The 21,719-nt window shown below is 50.5% G+C and overlaps 1 protein-coding gene and 1 long non-coding RNA gene across 8 annotated transcripts in view; one reads left to right on the top strand and one right to left on the bottom strand.

The window, feature by feature from the left end:
- LYAR (Ly1 antibody reactive) overlaps nucleotides 1-9,305 on the top strand; it is a 22,813-nt gene extending 13,508 nt beyond the window's left edge. For all 6 annotated transcript variants that reach the window (XM_006931208.5, XM_006931206.5, XM_006931205.5 and 3 more), the window contains exons 6-9: nucleotides 3,198-3,615; nucleotides 3,919-4,005; nucleotides 8,171-8,256; nucleotides 8,983-9,305. In XM_006931208.5, coding sequence (XP_006931270.1) covers nucleotides 3,198-3,615; nucleotides 3,919-4,005; nucleotides 8,171-8,256; nucleotides 8,983-9,117 — 726 coding nt within the window. In that variant the 3' untranslated portion in view covers nucleotides 9,118-9,305. The remainder of the gene's footprint in view (nucleotides 1-3,197; nucleotides 3,616-3,918; nucleotides 4,006-8,170; nucleotides 8,257-8,982) is intronic.
- LOC123385120 lies at nucleotides 1,158-21,696 on the bottom strand. 2 transcript variants are annotated; one of them, XR_006597240.1, is made up of 3 exons: nucleotides 20,696-21,693; nucleotides 20,126-20,282; nucleotides 1,158-7,544 (listed from the first exon to the last, which is right to left on the bottom strand). It is a non-coding gene; the product is annotated as an uncharacterized LOC123385120 (long non-coding RNA). The 2 variants fall into 2 exon arrangements; XR_006597241.1 differs by lacking the exon at nucleotides 1,158-7,544 and adding an exon at nucleotides 18,329-18,388 and having other exon boundaries at nucleotides 20,696-21,696.
- Between the last annotated feature and the right edge of the window lie 23 nt (nucleotides 21,697-21,719).

Genomic DNA, 21,719 nt, shown 5'->3' with positions numbered 1-21,719 from the left:
GATTTCCTTATTGTGCAGAGAAAGGTATTTAATCCCAATGTTTGATAATGGTACCGGCTAACGTGAAATGGCTTGCTTAGAAATCAGGCAGTGGGATGTACTGGAAGGAGGAACTTGGGGCGTCTGACAGACCTGGTTTGAATCCCTGCTGTGCTGTTGGCCAAACGTTTGATCTTGGGCACTTTATTTAACCTCTCTGAGCCTCCGTTTCCCAGTCTTAAAAGAAGACTTAAAGAAGTCCAATTCATGTACCGATTTGGGACTTAGTGACCGATCTCATGCTGGGCCCTGAACAAACACCGTAAAATAGCTCAGGCAGTGACACAGCCAGGAAGAAAAATAAACCGTGAGGACATAGGGAGTGACTAGGGGTTCCTTTAGGCGAGGGGTTCACAGAAGGCCCCATACGTGCATTAAAGCAGCCGAGGCTCTGGAAGCATCCCTCCCCGTGCCCGGGCTTAGTGGGCATCCGATGCGTGTCTGTCTCCTTCCTTCTGTGGAGTGGGAATCCCTCTGGCGTAATCATCCGCCGCCTGTCAGGTTCCATCTGAGGGACCCCTCGGTGTGGAGCACATGCAGAGTCTTGGTCTGGTACCGTGTGGCCTCTTTATAGGTGACGTCGTTAATTAAAAACATTTCCCCATTAATTCACCTGCACCTTGCTCCTGTTTGGAGCCTACACCCCATCTGTAGACTGAAATCAGTAGCAGTTTTCAAAAACAACAATGGGGTTTTCCTTTTTTTTTTTTTCCTAAGTAGGCTGCACACCCATCGTGGGGCTTGAACCCACAACCCCGAGACCAAGAGTTGTGTGCTCCACCAACTGAGCCAGCCAGGTGCCCCCGACAGTGGGGTTTTCTGACCATCTTTTATTCTACTCGCCGTGCCAGGAGTTGACTGACTTATAGAGAGAATAGTTTGGGCAGCAAATTGGAATAAACGGTGAAACTGTCCTGTCGTGGCTCTTCCAGAACAGACAGATTGGGCCTTTGGAATCTCATAACCAGTCATGTATGTGGCACCTTTGCTCAGGGGCCCCGCCGATCTTCTCTGTGGTCTCCTAGTACGTGTGCTGCCGGAGCACGCCCTGTCACCAGTCGTTTGATTAGCGTTTAGGTGGTACTGTTTTTTAAGGATTATTTTAAGGATTATTTCCGTTATTTTAAGTAAGAATCAAAGATTTGGGATTACTTCGTTCACTGCAGAGTTTTTTTTTAAAAAGTTGTTTCTGATTTCCCTTTTGAAGCTGTGAACATATTAAGTCAATGAAGAATCAGTACGCAGCCCGTGGCCAACTGAGCTCTGTAAACCACGGCTTATTTTTGTTTTGCCTCTGCCCTGTGACCTTCACGGCACAACCCAGTGTGAGTGGCGCAGACGGCTCTGTGGCCCCGTCCGTACACACCTCTGGTGTTCATCCCTCCCGTTACTATGTGCTGGGCATCCAGCCGGAGGCCCTGGATCCTCTGCTCCTGGGGGCGGATTTCCTGTGCCCCAGGACAGCGTGCCTGGTCCCCGCGCACACAGCTGTAATGAGGCCAAAGTCCTGCCCTCACAGAGCTGTGTTCCAGTGCAGGACAGATGATGGCATATGCAGGTCCCGGCCCTGATGGCAGGACAGGGTGCGGAAGCCCTAGGAGAAACGGTAGGCGAGAGGAGGGGCTCTGTTAGGAAAGAGGGTCGGTGCAGGTGTCTCTGAGGAGAGCCTGGAACGAAGCAGAATATGGGGAATGAGTTTGTCTGCCCATCACCGAGTAGCTGCCAGATGGGGTGCGTGTGTCCCTCTCCCTGGGTGCGGAGGGGAGGCCTCAGCTAGAGACTTGGTCTGAACGGGGCAGAAGGCGGGTTGAGGTGTGTGGCTCTCAGTGGTCATAACAGTGCCTTCCCATAAGCTAGGAAGGAAATTGTAGGCTAGGAGTCAGGCGACTTGGGCTGCTTCTTCCTCCTGACTTTGTTTCTGAGCCCACTGCCTGCCTTTGTGCCATGCGCCTGGCCTGGCTGGTGTCTCTGACCTGCTGGGGAAATGCAGACGCTGTGCTCTCAGCCCGGAGTTGAGCACTGAGTGAGGCGTGACCTTTGTAGAGCGTCTGTACTTGAGCGAAAGCCAGTCCTTGTTTTGGCTCAGTTTGGGGGACAGTAGCTCCCTCCTTGAGACCTACTCTCCCAGATGAAAGGGACTGGAGGTGACTGGTCTGTCACCTGGCTGGCAACTAACAGAGATGGGTCTTGGGCGCTGACATCCAGTGGTTCCCGCCGCACCCGAAGCAGCCCCATCCAGATGCGTTAGGACTCACCAGAAGCTCAGGACATTGCTGGGGTCATCCTTGAGAAGGGGCTGACATAGAGACCAGCACAGATTCAGGGTCAGGGAGTGCAGCCGGCAGTGGCACTCATTTTGCTGGGGTCGTTGTTCTCAGTCGGATCTGTGCACTGGCTTGAATAAGGTAGAGTGCGGCTTGTGGTTCCCTAGCTTTCTGTGGCTCCCTGTGCCCCATGCTTCCCACTCTGCGGGTCCACACTCCATCCAGGTGTCCCACATCCCTTCCTCAAGGGCAGTTCCTCTGTTCTCAGTGAGTAGATTGTGCTGGTCCAGTGCTCCAAAGTTTACAGAACCTTTCCTGGAAGTGGCTTATTTAAGCATCCTCGGTCTACTCGTCCTTAGCACCGTGAGCTGCTAAGCACATGACATAACTTTCCATTTTATTCGCCCATGAACCATATGACTTTCATTCCACTACCTTTCATTTTATCAGTGAGGAAGTTGGTTCGGAGCAGATAAATAACTTGCCCTGAGTCACCTGGCTCGGAATTAACAGAGCTGGTGCTCGAACCCAGGTCTGCAGATGCATAAATCCAGTGGTTTCCGCCACACCAATGTGCTCATCTTCTATCAGAAAGGTGGAGAGTGAGCCAAAATTAAAGGTCTAGCTTAAGTGACATAAGGATTCTTCACTTTCCCAGTGGAAGGAAAATGTCTATTAAATGCAGGGTGGGGTGTGGGCTCGGGGGGAAGGTTTTTTTCCCATTTGATATGTTTACTGCTACGTTTTAGCTCTTGGTGGGGGAGGCGGTCACAGTAAAATGGTAAGTAGTAGACCTTCTTCTTGGAACGGTTTGCTCAGTAGATGCCTGCTAATGACGTGCACGAATGTCTGGAATGAGTATTTATGTCTCTCTCGGTTTTGCTTAATAATAAGGAACCGGTCAGTAAGGGGCAGGACCGACAGCCGCTCAAGCAAGGGGCCAACCCGCCCGGCGTAGAACTTTCCACAAAGGTTCCAGCTTCCCACACAAGTGACACCCCAGAAAAGCAAGCAGAGGTGAAGAAGAATAAAAGAGAAAGGAAGGAAGAAAGGCAGAAGAATAGAAAAAAAGAGAAGAAAGAACTAAAATTAGAAGGTCACCAGGAGAATTCAAGGGGTCAGAAGCCTAAGAAGCGCAAAACGGGGCAAGAACAAGAGGCCGATCAGGAGGCTGGAGGGGAGGCCCCGGGCTCTGCAGGGAAGAAGAGCCAGAGCAAGGGGGGCAAGGCCAAGGGGGCGGCGGACGGAGCCAGAGACGCCAAGGAGGAGCCGACGAAGCCGCCGCCCGGGAAGAGAAAGAAGCACGCGGACGGTACGTGGCTGGCGTTTGCTCTGGGCTCTGGTACAAGGGTCGGGAAGCAGTGAATTTGCGTCAGACCTCGCGTTTGGAACAAGTAAGGCAAAGGGCGTAAGCTTTGGGATCGGGCCGACCCGGGCTCAGGTGACGGCACCCGTCCACTCGCCGTGTGCTCACCCGACCCCGAGGTGGAGAAGCCCGCGGTGCTGGGTGCCCGGCGGATGCACCGGGCCTGGCCGTGCGTGGCGTTCATTAAATGGCAGCCGCTGTCATAAATGCAAAATCTTGTTCTCGCGTTTACTCTTTCTACTTTCCTAGATGAAGCAGATACCAAGAAGAAAAAGAGGAAGCTCTCAGGACATTCTGAGGGTGGAGAACCGGAAAACCATGGGGCTCCTGCAAAAGGTATCGCCGCCATCCTTTGGAGAGGTCTGCCCTCGAGGGTGTGGGGGGAGGCGGCGACCCGGGGCCTTCAGGCGGGTCCTCCCCTCCGGAGGCACGGGGAGGGCTGGACGCAGATCCAGACACGGCGTGGCTCCAGAGGGGAGAACGGAGCTGTGTGAGCCACTCCGCAGCGTCTGTCTAGCTCTAAGGGGAAGATGGTCTGGACTGGGAACCCATCTCTTTGGAACTGCAGATAAACCCAGCACGGCTTTCTGAGACCTTGTTCCCTTTCCCTGCTTCCCTCCCCCCTGCCCCTCACTACTCTCCCAGAAGTACCCGCCACACTTAGCTGCCTCGCCCCCCACCTCCTCTTGTTCCCGGGGTCTCTGTCTCCCTGTCTCCCAGTGTGTCCCTGTCAGAATCCAATTCCTGGCCTTTAAAGGTCCCCTCAAACGCTGCCTCCTCCACAGAGCTGCCCCCACTTCCTCCGGCCTGAAGCATTCCCTGGGGCCCTGCTGATGCACAACAGACTCGAGGGCTCACCCCGGAGGGGAGGCTTTACTAATGGGGATTCAGTAACTGCCTGAGCTGGGTTACACCTCTTTGCCTGGATCCCCCCCACTCCCAAATTGGGCTGCGTGAGGCCTTTTTTTTTTAGTTTAATTTGTTTGTTTTGAGAGGATAGTAGATTCCCATGCAGTTGTAAGGAATTATAATAGAGACCTATGGATCCACGCGCCCTTTGCCCAGCTTCCTGCTAGGGCCACAGCGGGCACAACTATCCTGTCTCCACAGGGTGCTGACACTGACCCAGTCAGGAGACCGACGTTTCCATCACCACTGGGAGCCCTCTGTGGGCCCTTTTATAGCCATGCCCTTACCTGCCACCCCGCCTGCCCCCACAATCACTAATCCGTTCACCATTTCTGTACTTTCGTAGTTTCAGAACGTTACCTAAATGGCATCATCTAGTATGTGAATTCTTGAGATTACCACTTTTCCCTCAGCATTATTCTCTGGAGATGCCTCCACGTGGCTGCATGTGTTGGTAATCCAGTCCCTCTGCTGTTTAGTAGCCCGTGGCGTGGACGTACCCCCGTTCGTCTGACCACTCCTCTCTTGAAGGCCCAGCCTCCACTTGCTATAAATAAGCTGCTGTCAGCATTTACGTACAGGTTTTCATGTGAACGCACATCACTTTGTGGAAGAAATGTCCAGGAGTGCAGTCGCCGTGTGGTGTGGTGACTGCGTGTTTGGTTTTTAAAGAAACCGCCAACTTTTTCTAGAGTGGCCGTACCATTTTATAATCGCCCCGGCGGTGTGTGCCTCACCCAGTTTTCCCACATCTCGGCCAGGGTCTGGTGGTGGTACTTTGTTGTTGTTGTTTTTTTTGTTAGCTATCCTGATAGGCGTGTGGTAATAGCTCGGGTGATTTTAATTTTTTATCCCTAATGATGTTGAGTATCTTTTCATGTACTTATTCGCCATCTGTATATCTCTTGATATTGAAACGTCTGTTCACGTCTTTTGCTTATTTTCGAATTGGATTTTCTTTTTTACTGTTAACTTTTGAGAGTTCTTTATGTATCCTATTCTAAATACTAATCTTTTGTGGGATGTGGGGTTTGCAAGGTTTTTTTTTCCCCTTCAGTCTATAGCTTTTTTATCCTCTTGACAATCTTTTATAGAACAGATTTTTTTCATTTTGATTTAATTTGTCCATTTTCCCTTTAATAGGTCATGCTTTTGGTGCCAAATCTGGGAACTCTTTGCTTAACCCTAGATCCCCAAGAGTTTTTTTCCTGTGTTTTTTTTCTAAATGTTTTACAATTTAACATTTTACTCTTGATCTTAAGCCCGTGATCCATTTTGAGTTGATTTTTATGTAACAAATGAGACTTAGTACAAGGTTCATTTTTTTGCCCATCAGTGTGCTATTATTCCGGCACCATTTGCTGAGAAGGCCCTCACTGAATCACTTTTGTACCTTCGTCAGAAATCAGTTGTGCATATTTGTGTAGTTCTGGGTTCTTGATTCTGTTTCGTCTGCCTGTATGTGTGCCCCCTACCAACACAGTCTCGATCGCTTTAACTCTATCTGAAGTCTTGAAACTGGGCAGGCTTTATTCTTTGTCAGAATTAAGTTTTAGAATAATCTTGTTGAGATCTACAAAAACTCTTCCTGTGATTATATAGAATATGTGTGATTTTGTAGATTTCCTTGGGATTTTCTGCAGAGGTAATCACGTCATCTTCAAACAGGGGCAGTTTTATTTCTTCCTCTCGGATCCATAGCACTGCTCTTTCCTTGCCTTGTCTTCCTGCATTGGCAAGAATTTGCATCACAGTGTTGAGTAAAAGTGGTGAGAGCAGACAGCCTTGCTCTGTGCCTGATTGAAAGAAACATTACATCTTTCACTTTAAGTCACGTTAATTGTAGGTTTTTGCTGGATGCTCTTTATCTAAAGTTGAAGGAGTTCCCCTGTATCCCTATTTTTCAAAGAGTTTTTATCATGAATGTGTTGAGTTTTGTCACACACGTTTTCTACATTGATTGATGTTACTGTTCTTTTCATTAGCAATTAATGTGAATTGCACCGATTGATTTTTAAATATCGAACCAGCCTTTCATCCCCAGAATAAACCCACTTTCTTGTGGTGTATAATTTTCTTATGTGTTACCTAACTGCTAGATTCTACTTACTAATATTTTGGTAGGTACATTGATGTCTGTATGCATGAGGGGTACTGGTCTGTAGTTTTCTTAATGCTCTTTTTTTTTTTTTTTTTTTTTTTTTTTTTGGTTTTCTCTTGCTCAGACTGTGTAATTTCTATTGTTTTATCTTCCAGTTGACTGATTCTTTCCTCTCCCCTCTCCGTTCTGTCCGTCCACTGAGCTTTTCAGTTCAGCTACCATATTTTTCAGTGCTAAAATTTCCTTTTGGTTCTTTGTCTTTTTTTTTTTTTTTTTTTTTTTGGCTGAGTGTTTCTACTCTTGTTCCGAGTGTACGCATAATTGCTTACTGAAGTACTTTTATTTTGGAATGATGAATGGTTTTCAGTTGGCACCTGGACATTTTCACAGGTTAGAAGATTCTGGGTCTTATTTCAACTTCTTTTAACTGGCTTTTCCTCACGTGACTTGGCAGGGGAAGCGGGGGCAAGACCTCACTACAGCAGGTGGGGCGAAGACCAGGCTGCCCACCCGACCTCCGCTGGTACCTGAAGGAGGCACTCCTTGCTAGTGCAGGCGGGGTGGGAGTTCTGGCTCCCCCGTGGTCACCACCACGGCCACGGCCTTGTTACCAGCCGGCATGGATGAAAGTCCCGATTTCGTTACTCGGCCTTCTTTGACGCCTTCCCTCATCACAGCCTTGAGGGTGGGAGCCACGAACTTCTTCTGAGGTGTTTAGCTGGAGGAGAGTGGGGACTGTGGAGGAGTTGTGTCTCGGTGGGCTGTTCCTTTCTTGGCCTTTCGCTGAGGAGGATCACGCTCTTGTTGGAGCTTTCTTTGTTGGCTTTCCAGGTTGCCAGCTTCTTGAGCTCCAAATCTGGGATCTCTGGAGCAAAAAGAAAACACAGGGAGCTCACTACCAGGTCACTCCTCACGTCTCGAGGCCCCTACCCGGTCTGCCTTCTTGCCCTCTTTCAGAGTCGTCTTGCGTTTGTCTGACTAGACTTCCGGGGGTTTGGCTGTTCCCAGCAGACAGAACAGGCAAAAGTACACCTGCTGCATCTTTCCGGAAACAAGTCCCCTAGATGAGCCTTGAGCCTGCAAGATAGCCCGTGTCACAGCCCATGTCTGTGGCTGTCCTCTGCCGTCCGAGGCTGAGCTGCCTTTGTTCCTCTATGTCTTGCTCACCATGCTTGGCCAGCCCCGTGATCTTGGCGGACCCTCAGGGACACTTGTGAGTTCATCGGATACAGCCGTGCCTTTTTACAGGCACCTGTAAAGTTGATGGTACTTGGGATGCCTACTTGACCCGCTCACTCTGAGAGCGAGTCCTGAAGGGGAGTCAGGCTTGTAGGCCACTGCGAGCGGACAGGTCCAGCACCTGCTACGCGGTATGGTCAGGGTCATTAGTTCATTTCCCGGATAGCAAATAGATGTCACCCACATGGCTGCTTTATCCCTCTGGCAGTACACCGAAACAAAATGTTTTACGTATTACTCTTCATATTGTAGGTAAATTCAACTGGAAGGGAACTATTAAAGCAGTTCTGAAACAGGCCCCGGACAACGAAGTAGCAATCAAAAAGCTAAGGAAAAAGGTATGGCGCACAGACGCAGGTGCAGAAGCTGGGGACAGCCACTTCTTTATTTCAGGATGTACAGTTCTTGGTTTTCCTAATCTAAAACACTACAGATGTGGATCTCAGTGATTTTCCAGCAGCTCAGTAGCCCCTCGGGACTGGCGGGGGGCGGGAATTGGACCCCATCCCATCACACTTCCTTAGCCTGAACGGTGCCTGTGTTAAATTTGGGAATTATTATTCTTTTTTTTTAATTTTTTTTTTTAATGCTTATTTTTATTTTTGAGACAGAGAGAGACAGAGTGTGAACGGGGGAGGGTCAGAGAGAGGGAGACACAGAATCCGAAACAGGCTCCGGGCTCTGAGCTGTCAGCACAGAGCCTGACGCGGGACTCGAACTCATGGACCGCGAGATCATGAGCTGAGCCGAAGTCGGCCGCTTAACCGACTGAGCCACCCAGGCGCCCCTGGGGATTACTGTTCTTGATGTCTTGCCATCGTTTGCTTATTCCAGAGCGGTGGTTCCTCTGTGTTTGTTTTTAACTTTGTGTCGACGTGTGACAGGCTGCACGTGCGGGTGCTGCGCGAACAGCTGCGCGAACCCACGAGCAGGACACACCCGTGTCACTGGCACCTGCGTTTCTTTTCTGTTTTACTGTTGGCCTCGTTCTGGGTTAAAGGAAGAACTCTGAGGTACATTTTCAGGACACATCACCCACTTGATGATTGTTTCTCCCCGTGAAGGTTTTAGCTCAGTATTACGCGGTGACAGAGGAACACCACAGATCGGAAGAGGAGCTCCTGACCATCTTTAACAAGAAGATCAGCAAGAACCCCACCTTCAAGTTAGTAAAGGACAAAGTCAAGCTTTTGAAATGAACGTTTTTCTACTTAAAAATTGAATCCGTTCTGTTGATTTTTTTTCACTGCTGTTTCTAAAACATGTAATGAGTTACAACAACTCCAATATTGCTTTTTCAAAGCTGTATTTTTAAGTTACAGAAAAAGTCTATTTTTGGTAGAACTTTTATGAGAAAATAAAATATATTCTTATCCAAAATTCAAAATCTGTGGTGGTGAAAATTATTGTACTTTAAAAAATACTCTTGGGGCGCCTGGGTGGCTCAGTTGGTTGAGCGTCCAACTCTTGACTTGGGCTCAGGTCACAATCCCAGGGCTGTGGGTTCGAGCTCCGCTGTGAGCTCCGTGCCGACAGCAGGGAGCCTACTGGGGATTCTCTCTCTCTCCCTCTCTCTATGCCCCTCCTGCACTTTCTTTCTCGCAAAGCAAAGAAACTTAAAAAAAAAAAAAAAGAAGCAGCAGAGCAGAAATTAACCTCCTTGTCTGGTTCCATCCAGTTACACATGCTTAAAAAAACAAATGCTTGTACGTGGAAATCTTTTAAAAATGTGACAAGCCAAAAATAATTACTATTAAACTAAAAAGTATTTAATTGCAGCACTTCTCTACATTTTTAATTAGAGGTTTTTGTGTGTTTATTGTGTTGTTAAAACATGTGAGTTAACAGTATCTTGTCCAGAAATGACCACAACGACAGTCTTCAGTATTTGGCCTGTCTGCACCGTAGCCCTGTCCCTCTTCAGCCCGAGACAGACTGGGAGCACGGCCTGTGACCACATGCAGGGAAATCACTCACTTGACCCGGAACCCATCACTTAGCTGTGTCGCTGTCCTGGGGCTCCGAGTGGATCGCGATGCTTTCGGAGATGGTATTCTGAGGCCCAGTGTGCTGTGCTGGAGGAGAGCTGTGTTGTGCCCGTTGCTGATATTCGAGTAGGCTTTGCCCACAAGTCCCTTAAAAGCTGGCGAGCGTGGTACCTTTAGCCAGGGTTACATTTGTCGTTAATCCCTCCTACTGCAGGAGAGAGCAAGGATGGAACGTGGAACAGTCTCACAAGGCTTAGGAGGGGAGGATAAACAGGAAGAGGGGCCAAAAAGGCAGACAGATGCTGTCTGAGCCTCTGAGTCCCCGGATGAGCGAGAGGAGTCTGCTTGTCTCCTGGACTCCCTTAGTCCTTTGATAGTTAACCTCTCTGGACTTCACTTTCTCCATCTAGACAGTGAGGATGCTGAAGTTTCCTCTTGGGCTGTGAATGAATGAACTCATTTAGGTAAAGTACACAGCACCTTGCCTGAAGCCAGCAGACACATTCCTGTTGGGGTTATTGGTAACAATTTTTGAGCCATGAGAAGCTTTAGATGTTCTGGAGAGCATAGGGGAAAGTGGGAAAGTGAGGCATGACCTAGGCCACATTCTCAAGGACAGAGCAGAGCCCAGCCTTGACTCCTGAGTGCAGTCCAGGACACTTCCTGCTCCTGTCCTCCCCGTGCGCAGTGGGGGGCGCAGCGCGAACCTACTCCCCAGAGTTCCACGTTGAAGTGCAAACTCCACAGTATTTCAAGGTCTGTGCCGATGTTTATTTTCCATCAGTTTTACCAGGATGCATTTAAGGCAAACTTGGACAAACGTGACAAAATGAACTAAAACCCATGCCGTGGGAGGGTCCTCATTTCTGTTACCTTTGTCAGCTGTTACCCAAGGTTCTCCGGTTAGATCTGGCTGGCAGCACAGGGCAGTGATGGGGCTGGCTGCTGTTCCGGAAGGCTAGCACGGTGCCCGTGCACCAGGGCCGGAGGAGGTGACCTCAGTTCCCTCGAGCTCCATGAGGATGAAGCCAGCCGTTCCGATTCTGATGGTCCGTGTCACGGAGAGAGGTCTTTATTGCAGACCGTGCAGCTGGCGGTGGGAAGGGCTCCCCAAATGCGCAGAGTTGTGCCCATGGGTCTGGCTACAAACACAGTCCGCAGACCATTCCCGAGGTCCCTGCGCAGGGACCACCACCCTTTGGTTTGGGCAGCTGCCTGCCTGACCTGGGCTCACACAATATTGGAGCCCCAGGGACTTTAGAAACGGATCTAATGATATTTGTGTCTGGCTCTACCCCTTCACTGTGTCCAAGTCGAGTGTTACGTTTGCATTCTACCAGATTCTTGCCTGTGTCCACACGGGTCTGCCGGGTCGGGCCCTCGGGTATCCCCAGACCTGCCAGGGATGCATTTTGGCACACTGTGGTTTTCGAATGTGACGCCTGCCTTCCTGGCCTGCCTGGCGTTGGTCAGCTGTGTGCACAGCCGTTCCCCATGATGCTGCTTACCAGCAGGATTTGGGAGAAGATGGGCTGTATCTTCTAAGATGCGTGACTGTCCCGGGCTGGGCCCTCCTTAACGTCAGGCACTCTAGGCATCTTGCGGTCAGGCGAGGAACGTGGGCTGACGCAGCAGCCAGAGAATAAAGAAAGCAGCCGCTGAGGGCAGAGGGCACTTGTGTGGAGAACGTTTAAAAACAGCCAAATCACTCCGGTTTCTCCGCACTGGCTTTGCTTCAGGCGAGCATGGGTGGCTTGCCGTCGTGGTGCAGGAAGGTGACCCCTCTGAGGAGAGGGGCTTCCAGGGACCCCATTCCTAGTTCTCTGTTTAGACCCGCCTCACAGGGTGCTTCTGAGAACACGCTGCTAAAAGTCAAGGTTAGTAGCCTTTTTACGGGCCCGCAGACTTTCACGGATATCTTTGAGAAGCTCTCATCTTTCTAAACGTATCGTTTCTCTTTTAAAGTTAAAATTTGAGCTGCCCAGGTCCCACTGAAACAATTTACTTGGAGAATCTCACTAGCCTGTAATTACCTGTCTTTCTCCAAAACAGATCTCTAGGAATTGGCGGGGGTGGTGGGGGGAGGAAGCAGTCTTGGATACAGATTGTTGGTTTTTGGATAGCACTTTTGCAGCTGAATGAGGGAGGTGTTCAGAGATCAGAGGTTTTATCCAATTCCTTTCCATCAGGGAAAGCTATGGAGAGTGCATCTCCCTTCTTTACTCCACCGCTGAAGACTGATCCTCCTGGCTGGTGGTATTCTTTTTTGTCCAGACCAAGCTGGACTCCAGCACTAAGTAGGCAACTGTACGTTGTTGACTTGTGCCTGGATACAGAACCGTGACACCACAGCGCTCTTAAGATTGTAACGTCCTCCCTTGTGGAAGGAAGGAAACGAGGTCAATTACTAGACGCGTCCAAGGTAAGAGAAAAGGCATAGTCTATACATTTACCTGTCCTTTGTGGTTACTGGAGCTCAGCACGGACTCAGCCTTTACCCCTTCTTCCAACCGAGCTTTCAAGAGATGGCTAAAAGAGGCCTTCTACGTTTCTTTTCTAGGCAGTGAGCCCAAGAGGGCACGTTCTATTTCACATTTGATAGGTAACAGAGAGCGTGCCTCTGTGCCGCTCTCGATGTCAGAAGAGGAAATCTGACAAGCCCGTGGCGGGATTTCACATTTAAAGGGATTCTGTTGGGGGACGTTGTCTTGCGTGCACTGATGCTTGCTTTTCCCCACAAATGCATTTGGACCTGAATCCTCCCGTTGGCCCCGGTGCCTACAGTTCTGCACCTCTTGTCACTGAAACCGTGATAAGTCACAGGGACTAAGGGGGTCATTCCAGAGGGCCCACCCTGGGCCAGGCTCTACGCTGTCTCTAGGGACGGGGAGACAAACAGCCTCGAGGCAAGCCCGGTAAAACGTCCCGAGGGTGTACTGGTATACTGGATGTGGGCCTGGGGTGGGGAGCCCACTGGAGTGGTTCTGGAACTTGCTGTATTAGGTGGTCTTTCTCCTCCTGCCACTGCCCCTGCTGTCACCTGCAGGCTCCCACCCCCACCCGTGGGGGAGGCAGCTTGAGGTGACATCTGTCAGCGGGGCTCCCTGTGTTGGAATCCGACCTGCGCTGAATCCGACTTTGTGTCTTACTAGCCAAGGGCCCCTCTTGGGTGGGTTATTTGGCCTCTGAATCTCGGGGGTTTCACCTGCTGTACTGACCTCCCCGGGTAGACAGAGTGGAATTAAAATACCGCACACAGCTGTCTGGCACATAGTAGGTGTCCGCAAATACTTCCTCTCTGAGTACCCGAAGGTTCACCAAGGCTGGTCCGACGCTCTGGCTCCGGGGGACGGGACCCATCCTCCAGGCGCCTGGCCTTTTGCTGCATGAAGTGACTGGGCCCGGCAGGAAGAGCCACAGCGGCCAAACCAGGCAGCACGGCCGCGTGAGACGAGCGAACCTGCTTCAGTTCTCAAGTGACGCTCTGGTTTACGATGCACGTGTCAACATTTTCCAGGACACAGATGCGATCATAAAACTGCCCAGCAAACCTAGATGAGTGAATGATTTTAACGTAAGCTTTCCACTGAAGTATGGAAAGTATAAAAATCTAAATCCCGATCAATTTCACAAAGTGCAGGCACCCGAGCCGTGACTGCCCAACTCAAAGAGACAGACTATTTAGCCCGAGGGCAGCCACATCCTTACTTCTGGCGGCATGGATCGGCCAGGCCTGGTTTTGAACTTTATGTAAAAGGAATCACGCGGCGGCACGTGGCCTTTTGTGTCTGGCTTCCTTCGTCCAACATTCCGTGAGATTCGCCACATTGCCTTGTAGTAGGAGTTTGCGCCGGCTTTGTGATGCACAGCATCGATCCATTCTTCTGCTGATGCCACACTCTGCTGTCCCCCGACGAAATCGGCATCCTCTCTAAGGCTCCAGGCGCAGACACAGTACTTCCTCCTTTCTGCTGGGGTCACACACTCGTCGGGTGCGTGTCACCCTAACGACGCGCAGCCCAGCGCTTTTCCAGGATGCTTTCACCAATTTCCACAGCCTCCCTCAGTGGATGAGGGTACGTGAGTTTGCTTTGCCCGAAAGCACAGCGAGGTCTGGCACCTCGCAAACTTCCATCTCTGTGTCTCTCTTCTCCAAATGGCTCTGTTATCCCATGCTGTTAAGTAAAGCCCCTGGGGGTCACCGCTAGATTATCACGCTGTAGAGAACGACATCTCCAAGTTCTCACAGCAGGCTGGTCTTGAGTGAGGTCACGGCAGCACAGCAGTTTCTGCCTCTTACAGAATCTACCACTGCCCTCTTAGCATTTACAGAAACTCAAGATCTTGCTCAGCCCGCTTATTAGGTTGTCCAACGTCTGCAATTTGGGCTCAGACCTGCCTTCTAACTCTCTGTCTTGGGTACAAAGCAGTCACATCCACTGGTGGCAAGAGAAGTTTCTTTGTTTTGAGTGCAAAGCTCGGCCCAGCTGTTTTGTTACGGGATCCAGGAAAGCTTTATTTAATTCCTTCCCTTTGATATAAATGACTGAACCGCCCTTCTGGTAGTTTAAGTTGTAATTGCTGAGTAAATACATGTGTCAGAGTTGAAAGGTCAGACGTGGCTCAGAAGGTCAGGCCTTTGTTTTGGCCACAGAGCGGGTATTGTGAGCTCCTGAAACATTACCTTTGCTGCTCTGCCTTCCTGGTGACCTCGGGCCGAATTGGGCTGCAGGCTCGCGGTGGTCCATATATTAGATTTCCCCACCGTAGATCAAGGTAGGTAAAGCCTCAGCTCCCCTGGGTAGTTTCCAAGAGCACTGCTCTGGGGACCCGGCATTGAGTTTGCGTCGGGATGTTAATGGTAACGTTATAGGGTAGCCCTGCTCTGACCAATTTCATCCTGAACAGAGAGCTATTTTATAGCTAAAATGGAAATGGCGATCCCTCTTCCAGGTGTCAGAAAACAAAAAAAAAAAAAAAAAGGCAACAAAACGTTTTCAATTTTAAGATGTCTCTGCCTAAAAAATCTTAAGCCTCTTGGCTTTTGTCACCATGCACGCGATTCTAGCTCAGATGCTAGGAGAGTGGGTGGAAACTTTTACAGCGCTCGGCTATTTTTCACCTAATTTGTCCACATGTCATGATATTCCACGAAAGCACCTGGCATCCCACGATCTGAGAGAAGTCTCTGGGACTGTTCAATGGTTGAACAGTTGAAAGAGTCTGAGAATCGTGGGTTAAGGAGACCGGGGGTTCCAAACCACTGTCACGACCGCAGGCACCGATCTCGAGGGCCCCCGGTGCCCGGCTGTGGTACCAGGTCTCCTTCCAGCCTCGTCAGAGCCCCGGGGGCTGTGATTCGTGATGTGGCCTCGCAAACGGTGCTCCCCACCCACTCTCCACCGCCAATCTTGGAAGGCTGGAGTTTCCTTCCTCTTGTTTTGTCTAACGCGAGGATTCCTCAGGGGCCGTGGCCGTGGTGTTGGGGGTGATGCCCAAGGAGGGGTACGGAGTCCAATGACCCCCTGCGAGTGAGGAGTCACCCTCCAGCACCACCCTGTAACACCCCCACTTTCCTGAGGTTGGTGGGGGGCGGGGGTGGGGGGGAGGTGGGAGCTCCCTCTGGGCTCTGTGCAAAATGTGCTTTTGGGACTTTCAGAATATCAGGACTCGTGTGTTGAGTCTCTTAAGGAATGACAGGCAGATTCTTACCAGCACACAAGCAGCCCCCAGCCCGCATTTCTGCACTACCGTCTGGCAGGCCCGGAGACTCCACGCCAGGTACCGCAACTAGATGTGATCCGACCCGCTCACACGAGTCAATCGGGGGTAATTTTCTGGGTTCTTCAGGATTTGGAGGCCCTCCCCTGGCGCTCAGGGAGGGTAAGAAACGCTGCCGTTGATTAGCAATGTCTGCCGTGCGTGTGGGTGGGAGAGGGGCAGGTGGGTCACCACACTCTCCCCTCCTGGAGCCAGCATCTGGCAAGAATGAGCCCCGGGCACTCTGACTCCCCTGTAGCTTATGTCCTGAGACACTGAGTCATCAGAATCCGTTCAGCATGGGAGCTCAGGCTCTGAGGCCAAACCTGCCTGGGTTCAAATCCACGCTCCATCGCATAAGCTGCGAGGCTACCCGCAGAGACCCGAGCTCAGCTGAGGGGCCTTTCAACTCTGACAAATTAGGGATTTGCAATCAGCAATTCCAATGAAACTACCAAACAGATAGTTTAATCCTTGTATCAAGGGAATGTAAGGTGCTGGTCACGGTCGGCCATCCAGTCTGTGCCGCTCCACAGTCTGACCTCTTCCTACGGGAAGGCCACCAGGCTCACCCCTTCAAGGCTGCCCAGCTACCAGCTGCTGCTGCCCCACTGGTATTGACCACTCCCAGGCTGCCTTTCCCGGCTGCTGAGATTGTCCTTCCCTGATAACAGGGGTTCCCTTTTACGGAGTCTTCATCCTTTATATCGGGCACAGCGCTAAGCCCTTTATATCTGCCGCTGTATCCGTATCTATCCACCTCACAGATCTTTCAACAAACCTAGGAGGGGGGTGTTACTGTACCCATTTCGTGGATGAGGAGATGCAGAGAGCTTAAGTGACTTGCCCCAGGTCACATAGCAAACAGCAGAATCAGGATCTGAACTCTGGTGTCACCTTGAGAACTTAGTTTTTCTCTCTTGGTCAAATTTTTCCTTTGGTCAGGACCCCTCCCCTGCCTCATTTCCACCTGCCTTTTCTTAGCACTAATGATTTAGCTCATCATTATAAATATATTCCATGTAAAGCTTTTTAAAAAACTGTCCAGGCCAGGGATTTCCAAGTGGTTTCCACAATGGATCACGTGACCAGAAAGGCTTTTTCATGGTTTTATGCAATTTATGTACTTTGTGGTTACTGGATTTCTGAGTATATTTATCCTGTATTCCTTCTTCTAACTAAGCTTTCAAGAAATGGCTTCTTGATAAATTAGGGCATCTAAGTTTCTTTACTTACTGGAAATGCATGATAATATGAGACAAAATATTGTATTAAAAATATGGGGGGGGGGGCGCCTGGGTGGCTTAGTCAGTTGAGCGCCTGGCTTCAGCTCAGGTCATGATCTCACGGTTCGTGAGTTCAAGCCCCACATCAGGCTCACCGCTGTCAGCGTGGATCCCACTTCAGATCCTCTGTCCCCCTCCTTCTCTGCCCCTGCCCCACTTGCATGCTCTCTCTCTCTCTCAAAAATAAATAAAACATTTAAAAAAATATATGGGGCTTCCTTAAAAGGAAAAAAAAAATGAGTTTGTTTTATTAGATCACATGCACACCATTAACAGGCCAATTCTAGGCACTGCATGATTCAGATCATGTCAACGACAAGACTGGCGTTAACAGCCTAGAGGACTCTGGGCATCTGGGAGGTAGTCGGTCAGGACGCACCTCAGCTCTTTAGGTGAGCAAGCCTGATAGTGGGTCTCAATTTAAACAAATTTTTTTTTTTCTATTTATTTACTGTTGAGAAAGAGCGAGCGAGCGAGAGACAGAGAGAGAATGAGTGGGGAGGGGCAGAGAGAGAAGGAGACACAGAGTCTGAAACAGGCTCCAGGCTCTGAGCTGTCAGCGGTGAGCCCAATGCGGGGCTCGAACCCACGAACCACAAGATCACGACCTGAGCCGAAGTCGGACACCTAACCGACTGAGCCCCCCAGGTGCCCCCCGACCAATGAGTCTCAATTTAAATGTGAGCAATTAATACAAGAGATTTTTCTTGCACAGAACAACGGATCCAAACATTCCTCCCAAACTGCCACACATCGGGAAATGTCAGGAGTGCTTGGGGACGCTTTCATAGGATTCCGACCTCCCTGGTTTCCCACTCTACGCCAGTACCGCCCCCCGCCCCCTCCCTCCTTTTCTTTCTAGCTTGAGGAACGGTCCTTTTCCCTGTCCTGATCTTTTGTTCGAGACGAACACCTCCCTGCTGCCTGACACACTGGCAGCCTGAGGAGGCTTCTGCGCCGTTCTCCCCAACGCCCTATCCCACAACACAGCACACTGCCTGTGTCCTTAGAGGTTCTCCGGGGGCTTCCCTTCTGCTGGGGCGGCACAGCGCTGTCAGACTCACACTGACTCCCCTTCTGCATGAGCTCATTCCTGGACGTGCTCACCATCACTGGGCCAGTGGGGCAGCACGTGGCCTGACGGGAGAACACAGCTATTCCAGTCTGCTGTCAGGGCTGCAGGTAACACAAAACCACTTAAACGGCATTCGTTTTTCTAAAAATGAGATTGGGGGGGCACCTGGATGGCTCAGTCCGTTGAGTGTCCGACTTCAGCCCATGTCATGATCTCACGGTTTGTGGGTTCGGGCCCCGCATCGGGCTCTGTGCTGACGGCTCAGAGCCTGGAGCCTGCTTCGGATTCCGTGTCTCCCTCTCTCGCTGCTCCTCTGCCGCTCGCACTCTGTCTCTCTCTCTCTCTCTCAAAAATAAATAAACTGCAAAAAATAATAAAAATGAGTTTTGGTTTTCTTGGCTCAGAAATCTGTGATGCCTCAGCAATGGATTAATAACAACAGGTAGGACTTATCGAGAGCTCTCTCTGGGCCAGACACTGTTCTAAGCACTTTGTGCACGTTATCAAGACTTTGATCTTTACCCAATCCTATGAAGTAGATACTGTCCATAACCCATTCTTAACTCACTTTTCCAAGTGAGGAAACTAAGGCAGAAGAGAAGTGGCTTGCCCAAAGTTGAAGCAGCCAGTAATGGCAGAGTCAGTAACGCCAGGGCTAGGTGGCTGGCTCCAGGGCTCATGTTCTTTCTTTCTCTCTCTTTTTTTTTATATTTATTTATTTTGAGAGAGAGAGGGAAAGAGAGAGAGAGAGAGAGAGAGAGAGAGAGAGAGAGAGAGAGAGAGACACTCCCAAGCAGGCTGCATGCTGTCAGTGCAGAGCCCGACATGGGGCTCGATCCCATGAACTGTGAGATCATGACCTGAGCCAAAATCAAGAGTAGGATGCTCAATCGACTGATCCACCCAGACACCCCCAGAGCTCGTGTTCTTAACTAGGTTAACCAGGCCTTGGCTGGAGTCAGGAGTTGGAACAGTGCTATCAAAAATGCTACCTCTTGGCTTGGCGTACATCTCAGAGCTTCCTCCCTAGGCGGACTTCCTCCATGGGTCTCTATGGTGCCAGCCCCAGAGGCCACACTGACCTCACAGCTTACCATCCCAGCAGCCCCAGCCTAAGTCTCAGGGGCTGACGGGTCTGGTTTGGGCCCTGTGTCCTCCGCTAGGACAGGGTCGGCCTCGTGAGAACTCTGCAGAACTAATACAGAAAGGAGGGAGAGGGGCTTCTCAGAGGAAGGGATGTGTGTCTGCAGTGAAGACCAGTTAGCTGTGATCAAGGGTCAAGTTCAAAACTGGGTAATGGGATTTCTGCTACCTGCCAGGCTCTGGGGAGCTGCTAAGGCATGGTTGTTGCCCACGCTCAGGTGGGAGAGCGCAGGCAAAAGGAAAATGGGAACAAGAATCCTATCTGGGGCCCAAGGAGAAGGGAATAACGAATGGACCAGGAGGTGGGCAGGATCTGGAAGGCCTGGGAAGCACACATTAGCAGTAGTGTATATTAACTACCTGCTTGAATGCACACTCCGTGCCAGGCACCAGGCTAAGCAATCAGTACACACGTATCTTCGTTCTGGTACCGACTGTGTCACAGATGAGGAAACTGATCCTTAGAACAATCAAATAACTTGCCGAAGGACCCGTCACGATGGAGCCGGGATTCAACGGACTAGAAACACCCTGGACTTAACCACGTTACTAAGGAGACCTGGGAAGGGTCACAGTCAATTTCATTTTTCCCCATAAGTAACTGACATTGAAAATGAGATCCCTCGGTTGGTAGCACTCCGTTATCAGTTATCCGTTATTAGGGTACACAGAACACACATTGAGGAACTTACTTAAATGGCCCCAGCAATGAAGATGTGGTCATTAAACACTGGACCTTTTCCAACCTGCTTTTGAGTATCATCAACACGGTAAGCAGTAGTGCCATTCATAATACCCGAGAAAGAAGGCTAAAAGGATTTCGGATCCAAATACAAAGGCCCTGAAACCATCAAAGGGGAAACCGGATCTGACCTGAACGTACTACATATGGAAACTCGGGCATAGCTGTGATGCTCCGGGGAATATTCAGTTACAAGGGAGACCCAGCACTGACCTTTTTGCAAGGAGACAATCAACAGAAGACTGTATGTGATACGGAGGAATTCACTTCCTGTTGACAAGGCTTCAAACCCCCTGTTTGAAGAGAGAGAAGAGGGGAGGGCAAAGACCCCAGGTGGCTTTGAGCTGATGAACCCTGGTTCTTGAGGAGTCTGAAAAGAAAAGGCAACACAAAACCAAACAAAAAGGAGGTATTGTGTCGACAGGCCATATGATCTGCCCAGCTGTTACATCCTTTGCTCCTATGAGTTTGCTAGAAAGGCTGAAGAAATGAACCGGCAGAAACTTGCCATTCTTTTCTTGTTTATTACATCTCTTCTGCAAATACTCGTAACATATAGAAGATACCAGAGTGCCTACCAAACCAAACTGACTTCCATGGCTTACTGGGCTATCCACTCCTGTATTCAACTCACCTCAAGCCACTCTCCCTGCTCCCCACACACCCCAGCAGAGGACACCGCCCTTTATTTGGTGCTCCCGTAACCCTCCTCCCCTCCCCCCCCACAGTATTTCTATTATGGCCTCGTATTGAAATCGTCTCCTCCCCGAGTTTCTAACTCACCTCTGTCCTCGGCACTTTAGCAGGTACAGCGGCTCGGAAAATGTTGACTGAATTAACAAAACTCTTCTCTACATTTATAAGCCCTAAACCTAGGCGGTGGTAGGTCTCTGGGGTCATCTTTGGTCCAGGGGCTACTCCAGTGCAACGTCATGTCTTACTCATGTTTATCTCTAGTGTGGAGCGTGGTGCCTTAACAGTTTGCTGCGAACAGTAGGTGCTCAGTAAACGTTTCAATGATTGAGCCCCAAACTTCTCAACACGTGACCCGTAGGGCAGGGGAAGGACCGTAATTCACGGGACGACTGACGGAGAAAAATCGTGAGTTAGGGACACAGTCTTTTTCGGTCGGTGAGCAAGAGTGAGGGGAAAACGCAGTTTTCTGGGCCAGAACAAACTTGTCTCCCATGTTCCTGGTGGGTTTATAGTTCTCCAGACTCAGAAGACGGGGGTTAACATGCACCACATACGGGTGCTTCCCACTTAACCTCACAACAGATCCAGGGATGGGCAGGTGTAACCCCCGCGGTGCCAAAGAGGAGACAGGCGCGGAGAGGTTTATCTCCCGCACAAGCCCATCCATCCCAGCGGAAGGGGCCAGGCCCGAGGCTCGGCAGCAGGTACAGGGTCCTCCTGCGGCTGCCTTGGACCCTTTCAAGTCTAGCTGGGCGATTCCTGGAGCAGGGAAGAAGCCGGAGACTAAGAAGTTTGGACACAGGGAAGCCAGGGGAGGCTCCGTCCGCCGAGATCAAAGGGAACCAGGAAGCACCGCACAGCCGTGCACCCCTGCCCGGCACACATTCGGTGGCCTCTGGGAGCTTGGTCCTCCCGGGCTTCCGTAGGTCGGAATCCGCTGGGGGTACCTTCCGCCGGGCCCAGGCTCAGTGTTTTCAAATTCAAAGCCTGTTTGCGTACTTGAGCACTGAGGCCGAGAAGCCAAGCCTACCCTAGAGTCTCACCAACTAAAACCTCGGACTGCATAGGCTCCACCCCTCACAGCAGCGAGCACCTCTGCCGGGGAGCCGAT

The sequence above is a fragment of the Felis catus genome, chromosome B1, assembly GCF_018350175.1.
Source record: "Felis catus isolate Fca126 chromosome B1, F.catus_Fca126_mat1.0, whole genome shotgun sequence".
In the NCBI taxonomy this organism is placed as follows: Eukaryota; Metazoa; Chordata; class Mammalia; order Carnivora; family Felidae; genus Felis; species Felis catus.
The sequence above is the reverse complement of the archived record's forward strand: the minus strand, read 5'-3'. Positions and strand labels throughout refer to the sequence as shown.